The sequence below is a fragment of the Mastomys coucha genome, unplaced genomic scaffold, assembly GCF_008632895.1.
Source record: "Mastomys coucha isolate ucsf_1 unplaced genomic scaffold, UCSF_Mcou_1 pScaffold21, whole genome shotgun sequence".
NCBI classification, from domain to species: domain Eukaryota; kingdom Metazoa; phylum Chordata; class Mammalia; order Rodentia; family Muridae; genus Mastomys; species Mastomys coucha.
Window position 1 is genome coordinate 128121772 of NW_022196904.1, and position 11210 is coordinate 128132981.

Below are 11210 nucleotides of genomic sequence, written 5' to 3' on the forward strand. Positions count from 1 at the left end.
AAATCAGGAAAACCGCATTTACAGAACAAATAAACACACATAGTGCAAACACCCAAGGATCATGCTAGTTCTTCAATTAGCTGTCACAGCTCAGATAGGAGTCCTCACTGTGCGAACAGAAGATCCAAATCTTCATCAGAAGGTGCTAGTGGAAGTTGTCAGACGCCTTCCAATGTAGATCCTAGACAGAAAAGGAATGGCAGTCAATCAGGTCTCAATTCTCAAGTGACTTTACAGAGCTCCAAGAGGCCAGGCCACCATGGTTAAAGCTTTTGGAAGGGAACTAGCCACCTTATACTTGATCAAGTGTGACTGTTATCTTCTCTTTTTTTATAACTTTATTATTTTTATGTGCATTGGTGTTTTGCCTACATATGTCTGTGTGAGAGTGTCACATCCTCTTGAACTAGAGTTACACAGTTGTGAGCTGCCAGCACAGTAGATGCTGGGAATTAAACCCAAGTCCTCCAGAAAAGCAAGCAGTGTCCCTAACCACTGAACCATCTCTCTAACCCAACTGTCTGCAATCTTTATCAAGTGTAATAATGTATTTCATATTGGTCTAATTTTTCTTACTTAAAATTTAATTTCAACTGTTTCAATTATTCTAATGGTGCAAGACACTGTACAAAAAAAAAGTAATATATTAACAGGAGTTGAAACTCAATTACAGAGTATCTGTCTACCATGTACAAAGTCCCAGGTTCAAATCTAAGTACAAACCAAACCCACATTCTATCACTATACAGCTTTGCATTCCCTTCTGTTTATCAAATGAGCCATACAGCTGCAGGGCAGGCTGGCTTCATATCCAGTTAGTTCATGTTCACTAACCTCAAAGCCCAACCAAGTAATAAGTAGTGAAGCCTCCCTTCTCTGCAATCAGTAAGGTGGGAAATGACAATCTCTAGGAAAGGAGACAGGAAAGGATTCTATCTGGCCAGGTCTGTGGGGACTGGGAAGAAAGACTGGGCAGTGAGCTATCTGAACTAATTAGGGTAGTGTTCATGAAAGACTGGAAGTTGCCAAGAGATCTTGGGTGGAATGGCATCATCAAGTTCTGAGCCTGGGAAGGATGAAGGACAGAGACAGTAGATAGGACTATATCCAGAAATGATTCCCTGAAGGGAAATCTCAGCTTGGGTACTGAACACAGGTTTTCCCTTTGCTGGTTCTGTTCTATTTTGTGTTTTGAGACCTTGGCTGGCCTGTAATTCAGAGATTCACTGCCTGCGCTTCCCAACTGCCACTGAACCCTATTGCTTGCTAGTTCTGAGGAAAAAGTTCCAGGTGATGGGATGCACCTGTCCATGAGACCAAGTGCCAGGAGAGAACCACACATGGAGGTAAAGGCAAGTAGGGCTCCAGCCCAGCAAGCTAAGAGGAGCCCCCGGCACCCAGGCAGCCATTCCATTTCATTTCTACAGGCAGCTCTATAGGTACCCTGAGGGTCTGCAGTGCAGGAAGTTAAGGGCAGGGAAGACTGGAAGACCAGTGAGACCCACAAAACCCCAAGAAACCAAACATGAAACAGACTGGGCATCAACCACATGAACAGCTTTTGGGGAAAAGAATAAGTAGACTACAGAGCCTTCTGTCCCTTCTGCCCCAAACATATTCCCAACTAACATAGGCCAAAAGCCCACAGTGGCATCCCAGCCATTCCAATAGACTGTAGCCACACAACACTGTCTACATATGGAGGGTCTTCATATAGAAGGTGAGCTCGCCCCAGCATGGACAGAACATATGGAGAGGCCTAAAGAAGAGTAAGGGTGTGGGGCAGTGGTGGTGTACGCCTTTAATCCCAGCACTTGGGAGGCAGAGGCAGGCGGATTTCTGAGTTCCAGACCAGCTTGGTCTACAGAGTGAGTTCCAGGACAGCCAGAAACCCTGTCTCGAAAAAGCCGGAGGAGGAGGAGGAGGAGGAGGAAGAGGAGGAGGAGGAGGAGGAGGAGGAGGAGGAGAAGAAGAAGAAGAAGAGTAAGGGCTGGGGATGTAGCTCAGCTGGTAGAATGTTTGATCATAATATTATGTATCCCTGGGTGGGCAGACGTATGTAATCTCAACACTAGGGAGGTAGACATAGGAAGATCTGAAACCCAATCTCATCCCTGTGAGGCCTAGTCCCTAGTGTCCCTTTGATGACCTGCTCTTTAGCACTGGTGCCATCTAGAGAATCCATAGCTGTACGCCCTGGTCTGTTTTAGTCTAAGCTAGATACAAAAGCAAAAATCTAAAGGCCTTAATTATTCCATTACTGCCAAGAGACAAGATCATTCACCCACTGTAGAGGTGGCAAAAGACTGGTTGGAGAACCCCTGTGCAAGGCATGATGGATAAAGGCACGGGGCTTTCACAACACAGGATTTTTACTTGACCTAACAGTACAGTGGCTTGGGAATTAAGGTTGTGGAAATGCACCAACCTAAAATCATCTCTCTCTCCATAAACAATGTAGACATAAATTGCTGGGGCCTAGAATCACCAAGGTCCACCCCATCACAGGGTGTCTATACTCTCATAGAGACATCACTTACCCCAAGCCAATGGCCAGCAGATGAGACAGTAACAGAGATGGAAGGAAAACCTTCAGAAAGTCTGCTGAGAAAATGCCCCCTTTCTTCATAACGCTTGTGTTTCTCATGCTGAGAGTAGCTGTGCGCTTTGGGTGTTTAAAAAGGAACTCCCTAGGGTGGAAAGAGACTGCCAATCAGTGTCCCCTGGTCAAGGGAAAAACCTTGACCAAGAATATTGAAAACAGACTTACTTGGGGGGAATATTTTCTGGTCGACTTGACCAATCCCATATCCAATCTGAGTTTTTCTTCAAGATACTTTCAACTTCTCTTCTTCTCTCAATATAATCTTCCTCAGACTAAGGAAAAGTAAATATTAAATAAAGCAGGTGAGCTTTCCACATTCACACTAGAGATAAGGTCAGTAAGCTCAACAAAGAACCCCACCTGACATGGTATTAACTACCCCACAACTGTAAATGCATTACAAATTAAGATATTTTTGAGGTAATGTCCCTTCAGGGATATTCTTTTAATATCCCAAACTAAAATATGATAACATTGATATTCTCCTAACTGATGTTTCATTACATGAAACATGGGTAAAGGAAACACAAATCTGAATAAACACATTTTTAACAAAATGCAACAAACACTCCACAATTACAATCCTCATTTGTACAACTGGTCACATGATCCTAGCAGCTGATATTTACAACTACCTTCCTCTACTACCCATTCTGCATATATTTCCTCCACTTTCAGCAAGCACTTCAGTAGGTCTTGGTTCCTATTCCTGAGGGAAGTGACCCATACCTTCATTCCTGAACAATCTGTGCCCTTTGTCATCCTACCTAGATTAGATTGTTGAAGTTCTCCACTGACTTTAATCATAGGACACAGTAGTACCAAGAGACATTCTATCTAAAGGATCTCCTGAACACCAGACATAATCTTCTTACCTCGATTGTGGAGAAGCAACCCAATTTCCTCTTGGTGATTGATCTTGATCTGGATCAATCACCCTCTTAAAACTGTCATTCCTTTCTTAGCATTAGAAACTGAGCTTCCAGTTTAATGGAATGGTTGTTTTGCCTCCTGGCATAAGTTCCCACATCCAATCCCCCAACACCTCCCCCAACACTCGCGCACACGCGCACACACACACATGCGCACACACACACACACGCACGCACACACACACACACACACACACCTTCTTGGCCTGCAGAAAAAGGTCACAAGAACAGGAAGCAAATAATTTCCTAGTTGGTCACTAGGGGTGATCGTGGGAACTATTCCTTTTTCTACCCCTTGATTTTTTTTTTAAAGATTTATTTATTTATTTAATGTATGTGAGTACACTGTAACTGTATAAGATGGTTGTGAGCCTTCATGTGGTTGTTGGGAATTGAACTTTTAGGACCTCTGCTCGCTCTCCAGTCAACTCCGCTCACTCAGTCCCTGCTTGCCCCGGCCCAAAGATTTACTATTATACATAAGTACACTGTAGCTGACTTCAGACACACCAGAAGAGGGCGTCAGATCTCATTACAGGTGGTTGTGAGCTACCATGTGATTGTTGGGATTTGAACTCAGGACCTTCGGAAGAGTAGTCAGTGCTCTTACCCGCTGAGCCATCTCGCCAGCCCTACCCTTTGATACTTGAACCCATGGATCCTGGTTATGAGAGAAACTGTACTATATATTAGATGCTGATTTACAGAGTATATCATTTTTAGGGAACCTTGTACCAGCCCTTCAGGCTACTGACACGTAATTGGCACTGTGTCTTCAAAAGTTCAGTCCATCTTTCTTTCAGGCCAGCTGCTTCATGATGGTTGGGAACATAGTAATAGCAGTAGATTTCATAATCATGGGTCTACTGTCACACTTGTCTGGCTGTGAAGTGAGTTTCATGGTCAGAATCAATACTATGTAGAATACAGTGGATAAAGAAGTCTCTAAGTCCATGGATGGTGGTTTTGGCAGAAGCACTATACGCAGTTAAGACAAATCAACAACTAGAATAAATATCTACTCCAATAAGGACAAAGAATTGTCCTTTCCATGGAGAAAGTGATTTGGCATACTGGGTGGTTTGACCTTCCACTAGGTCACTGGATGGCCACCCCAGAGAACAGTGCTATATCTGGGGCTCTGCTGTTGGCAGATCTGGCACCCAGCAGCAGCTGTAGCCAGACCAGTCCTGGTGAACAGCAATTCATGTTATTGAACTCACATATAACTTGATCTCTTCTACCATGGTCATACTGATTATGGCCCCATTGGGTAATGACACAGGTGGCTGGGAAGAGGCTGACTCTCCGCAGAATAGGTCATCCTATCTACTATACTCCTCAGCAGAAGTCACCTTTTGATATTTACATGGGACAAGTATCTTGGCATCTTTTGTCCATTTGGAGAGCCATCAATCCACATACTTCTTCCCCAGATTTCTTTCTCACCAATATTCAAGTCATGCTCTTTCCAAATCCCTGACTATCCAGGCAACCTATTAGCTACAGCTAATGAATCAGCGAACAACCCTACATTCTCTGGCCATTTCTCCTTCAAAACAAAATGTAATGAACATGTGTAGTGCCCAAAGTTCTGCTCACTGTCAAGATTTTTCTTCGTTGGTGTCTCTTTCAGGGTTGTCTCAGAAAGTGAATATAATGCCACAGCTGTCCACTTCTGGATGGTGCCTGGATAATGTACAGAACCATCAGTAAACCAGGGCCTACTCTCTTCCTCCATCATCCAATCATAAGGTTCACCTCATAAGGCTATAGGTGCATGCTCGGCAGCAGATGGTATTGTAATAGTAGAAACCACGGGTATTTGGTAGCTTCTTCATGTAACTTGCTTGTGCCTTCAGGACCTACTTGGACCTGATCACATATACAGACAGAACTTTCATTTGATAGTGGATTGTTGCTGTGCACAATCACTTGGTGGATCAGATAACACCCAGCTCATGATAGGCAGCTTGAGTCACATGGTAACTTGGGTGGTCCATTGTCAAATGTTCGGTTTCCACTAAGGCCCAATAACAGACTTCATTTGAAGGGATTTTGATCATCTATCTCTTCTACAAAATAGCACACTGATTCCCTATATTGATGACATTATGCTGATTGGATGAAGTGAGCAGGAGGTAGTAACTAACTACTTTGAACTTGTAACACACATGTGCACACAGAATAGGAAATAAATCTAAAATTCAAGGGCTTTGTACCTCAAGTATAAGTCCAGTGGTATGAGGCATTTGAGATATTCTTTCTAAGATGAAACTGCACTAAGAAAGAACACAATGTTTAGCAGGCCTATTAGAATTCTGAAAATGGCACATTCCTCTCTTGGGTATATGCCCAAGCTTTGAGTGGAGGCTGCAGCAGAAGGCTCGTCAACAGGTCTAGGCTGCTCTATGACTTGAACAGTATGATCCAGAACACCGATGGTACTAGAGGTATCAGTGGCAGATAGGGATACTGTTTGGAGCCCTTGATGGGTCCCTACAGATAAAGAATGGCCCCCATAGACTTAAAGGTTTCTATGCTTAGTCACCTAGAAATGCCACTACTTGGGAGGGATTAGGAGGTGTGGCCTTGTTGGAGGAAGTGTCTCACTGGATGTATATGGGCTTAGAGGTTTCAAAAGCCCAAACCAAGCTCTCCCTCTTCCTGCTGCCTACAAATCCAGACATAGAACTTTCAGCTACTTCCCCATATCTGCCATGTTTCTACTATGATGAGAATGGACTAAACCTCTGAAACTATAAACAAGTTCCATTAAATATTTTCTTTAAGAATTACTATGGTCATGGTGTCTCTTCATAGCAATAGAACACTAAGACAGGCTCTGATCTCACAACAATGCTAAAGGTGTTCTTTAGTTTCTACTGAGTTAATATTAGAAAAGTGAGCTCAGACTGGGTTATGCTTGCCCAAATGCTTGCCCAGAATCCTGGGCTCTACCCCCACACTCACTACATAAGCCAGGTGTAGCTGTGAATATTTGAAACCACCTTAGCACTAGCAAAATAGATTCCTCAATTAATTAATTTCTGCAAGATATTTTTTTTCTTTTAAATGAGCTGTCTGGGGCTAGAGAGATGGCCCAGGGGTTAAAAGTATTTTTTTTTCTTAAAGATTTATTTATTGGGCTGGTGAGATGGCTCAGCGGGGAAGAGCACCGACTGCTCTTCGGAAGGTCATGAGTTCAAATCCCAGCAACCACATGGTGGCTCACAACCACCCATAAGTGTACTTATAATAAATAAATCTTTTTTTTTTAAAGATTTATTTATTTATTTTATGTAAGTACATTGTAGCTGTCTTCAGACGCACCAGACGAGGGCGTCAGATCTCATTACGGATGGTTGTGAACCACCATGTGGTAACTGGGATTTGAACTCATGGCCTTCAGAAGAGCAATCGGTGCTCTTACCCACTGAGCCATCTCTCCAGCCCCGGTTAAGAATATTTGCTGCTCTCTCAGAGGACCCAAATTAGTTCCCAGAACCCAGACCTGTTGGCAGACTACTATCCATAATTCTAGTTCCAGGGGATCCAATGCCTTTGGCTTCTGGACACATGGACTCATGTGCACATAGTATACAGACACACAATTTAAATTTTTAGAAATTCTATTAAGGGAAAGTAGTAGATGGAAAGATGGCTCAGTAGATGAAGTGCTTGCTGCACAAGCACTGGGATCCTCAGTTCATTAGGACCCCTAAAAACCAGTAGACAAGTTGGTGCACATCTTTAATCACAACACTCAGGGGGCCAAGGCAGGTGGCTTTCTGTGACTTCAAGACCAGCCTGGTCTATATCAAGTTCCAGGCTAGACAGGGTGAATAGGGTTTCCTTGTCTAAATAAAAACCCAAAAAATAGGGTTTAAAATGCCTCCATATATATGGCATTCTCTCAAACACACACACATAAACATAAATAAAAACTTTAAAAAACACAGGTCCAACACAAATGTAAAATGCCAGGCACAGTGGGTCACTTCTGTAATCCCAGGCCTGGAACAGAGGTAGGAGGATCACTGGAGCTCACTAGCCAGCTGATCTATCCAAATTGGTGAGACACCCTTCCTCAAAAACTAAGAGAGAACCGGGCAGTGGTGGCGCATGCCTTTAATCCCAGCACATGGGAGGCAGAGGCAGGCGGATCTCTCTGAGTTCGAGGCCAGCCTGGTCTATAGAGTGAGTTCCAGGACAGGCAGGTATACCCTGTCTCAAAAAAAAAAAACCTAAGAGAACAAAGATTTGCATATGTTGCATATGATAGAGTCAGTTACCAGATGCATGATGTGCTGAGCCTTATAGCATGTTCCTATCTATGGCTTACCAGAGTGCTGTTTTTCTCGCCACAGCTGTGGGTGTCTATTTCAGCTCTGTTGGTATCTTGTGGTGTCTGGGAGCGAGGTGGGCTTGATTAAGAAACGGATAAAACGGAGCAGCATGTCAATTGTGTCATAAGAAGCATAAATTCCAAGAGGCTCTTACCTCATTAAGGGGGTGGTGGAAGACTCTCCAAAGTATGTCTCTTCCCTTTTGCCTATTCACCAGACCAATGCCAAACAGTTCCTCAGTCTTTTGAGCTGATCACATAGGAGCCAGCTGGACAGTGCCCTAGGGAAGCCCCACCCTCCTGCACGATCGGTAGCATAGCCCTCGGAAGCATCTGACCTTTGATCACTGACTCTCAGCCACACACCTTGGATCCATTCCCTAGTAGTGCTGCCTAGGAACAGAAGCCAGCTGGGGGCATGAACAAAACTGCTCAGACTTGGTGTTCAGCTTCAAAAAGGAGGCAGACTTTGTTATTTGTCTCTAGGTTTAATATAGTCTCTCCAGACTTGAGCCTCAGATCACTTCCTCCCAGCAGACTCCAGGGTCCCTTGTATAATGGAGTTACTCCCAAATGTGGCCTCAGACCTGGAAACCCACCCACAAAAACATGCACAATTGTGATTTTCCATCTACTATGAACATCAACACTGTAAGATTAGATACCCAGAAAACTTACCTGTCACAGTGAGAACTCTTGGAGCTACTTCGTCCAGATTCATGCTGGGCATCCAACAGTATTTTTTCCATGTCACCATTGTAAATAGAGACGGAGGCTGGAACGCTGCTCCCATTCCCATTGCTGAAGTGCAGTTCTACCCAGGAGCCTGAAGAGAACAAAAAGGGCAGTTAGAAATCTGCCCATTCGCAGGGCAGTGGTGGCGCATGCCTTTAATCCCAGCACTTGGGAGGCAGAGGCAGGCGGATTTGAGTTCAAGAGCAGCCTGGTCTATAGAGTGAGTTCCAGGACACCCAGGGCTATACAGAGAAACCCTGACTCGGAAAAAAAAACAATGAAAGAAAGAAATCTACCCATTCACTGGGCTTGATGATTTAATCCCAGTACTCTTGAGTTCAAGGCTAGCCAAGACCACCCAACCAATCAATCAATAAACAAAGACATAGACAGACAGATAGACAGACAGACAGAGCTGCCCACTCACATTCCCAGGAAATACTTCTAAACACGGGATATGAACCATTGCTCTAGGCCCTACATTAATGCCACTTCAAGCACCTGCATTCCTGGTCTACTGGTCTCTCTTGGATCCAGTAAGCACAGTTCCTGAGGCTGAAAACACTGTACTGCATCTCTTGCAGTTCCTTTATTCCATGCAGGTATTCTACAAACCTGTGATTTACCAGAAGCCGAGATGGGGATCTTGTTTAAGCTGGCATAAAACTGGAGGCTCAGCCCCTGCCTCAGCCTTCTGGGTGCTAGGCTTACAGTCATGGGCTAATATGCCTAGCTAAAGGCTTAATCTCAAGCTATTCCCACATTTAGCATCACAACATGGCCCTGGGATTCTGTAAAATTCACATTTCTGATTACTGCACTACATTTATACCAGAAATCAGATTAGCAAGTTTTGAAAACAGAATAGTTCATTTTTGGTTACATTTCACTCTCTAAAGGGATCTACCTTTCAAGTACACAAATCTTTACACTATAAAAGTATAGCATTAACACACATTAAAAATGAACTCTCAGGATACACTTTGGTTCTCCAACACCACAAAAATAAAAGAATTCTTTGTACTCTTACATCTGTGGCTTGCTTTCAGTTTGGTCTGCTGAATGCATTTATTAAAATATTTAAGGGCCTGTGCTATAGATCAGTGGAAGTGTGCTTGCCTTATAATATCATAAGGCTCTAGGTTCAATTCCCAATACTGCCAAATGTTTGTGTGTATACATATGTATTTTTTCAGCAAGGCATGGTAGTACACACCCATAATCCCAGTTATTTAGGAGGCTGAGGCAGGAGGACAACCAAGCTGAAGGCTAGTTTGTGCTACAAAGTAAGAGCCATGCAGACAGACTGCAAGTAATCCCAACATGAGTCTATGCTACTACACTGTGTCAACCCTCAATTACTAGTTTGACTTTTACTTTCCTGGATCTAATTTGAACGCTATGTTCTAGAACAGGGGCATCCTTTACTGCAGACTGTCTCTGCTTCCCACCCCGGTGTTTACTTGCTTTCTATTTATTCAGTGTTTGTGTGGGCACCTATGCACACACAGTATACATACGGAAGTCAGGACAATTTGCAATAGCTGGGTTCTCTCTTTCTATCATTTGGGCCGGGAGGATTGAACTCAGGTTGCCAGGCTTGGCAGCAAGCCCCTCCCATCTCAATGGCCCCTGGTGCTTTCTTTGGCAGAGTAAGAGTGTGTATGGGCCTCATTCTGGGCCCAAGATTACTTCTATTTTGACTCACAGGTCCATTTACCTACAGAAAATCCTTTTGAGCTAACCTGTTCTACACATCAAATTGGAGGTCAGCCAGGACTACAAAGAGAATCCCTAACAAAAATATAACTGGTAGTACACAGAACTGAAAGAGGGTGAAGACAACCACAAATGACTAGAAAGAACTAATGTGCTGGAGAAGCTGAAGATACAAATCTTGTGGCCACTAAAATTTTACTAAGTACAGTAATAACTACTGAATTGTTGTTCTGTGTTCCAGCTAACATGATACTATTTGATGATGCAACTAAGGAAGAAATGGAACCACTTATGATCAATTCACTCGGAGTTGGGGATAGAGCTCAGAAGTAGAGCTTGTAAGAGGCCCTAGTTCCGATCTCCAGTTCCAAGGGAAGGAAGAAAAAGGCAAGAGAATTGCTTCCAGTTCAAGGCCAGCTTGGGCTACATTGAGACTCTGTTTATCAACTACCCCATGCACAGATCCCGAAAAAGAAAAAGGAACCGTGCATGGTGGTACACATCTATAATCCAGTAGAGGTGGGAATTCTTAAGACGTCAGGGCCACCTCCAGCTACAGTTCAAGGAAGCCTGCGCCCCGTGCTATGTGTGACCTCTCTAAAACCAACAACACACACTTTAAAAAGCCAGGTATGATGGGGCATACCTGCAATCCCAAAATTCAGGAGATAGAAGCAGAACTGTTGCAAGTTTGAGGCCAGCCTGTTACACAGATCAAGTTCCTGGTCAGCCAAAGGTACATAGTGAGTCTAAAAAGCAAAATAACACATACATATTCTCTAGAAGCAAGAGCTTTCCAGAACACTGCAAATAAACCTGTCCTCAACTGTGTACTCAAGGCAGAAGGTACCACATTAATCAGACAAAAAAA

General features: G+C 43.6%; 1 protein-coding gene across 1 annotated transcript in view; it reads right to left on the reverse strand.

Moving 5' to 3' along the window:
* Window positions 1–61: 61 nt before the first annotated feature.
* Bnip3 (BCL2 interacting protein 3) overlaps window positions 62–11210 on the reverse strand; it is an 18697-nt gene continuing 7548 nt past the window's right edge. Inside the window, exons 2-6 of the mRNA XM_031388673.1 lie at window positions 8564–8711; window positions 7883–7964; window positions 2771–2877; window positions 2541–2690; window positions 62–181 (exon numbers count right to left, since the gene is read on the reverse strand). Coding sequence (XP_031244533.1) covers window positions 136–181; window positions 2541–2690; window positions 2771–2877; window positions 7883–7964; window positions 8564–8711 — 533 coding nt within the window. The 3' untranslated portion in view covers window positions 62–135. The remainder of the gene's footprint in view (window positions 182–2540; window positions 2691–2770; window positions 2878–7882; window positions 7965–8563; window positions 8712–11210) is intronic.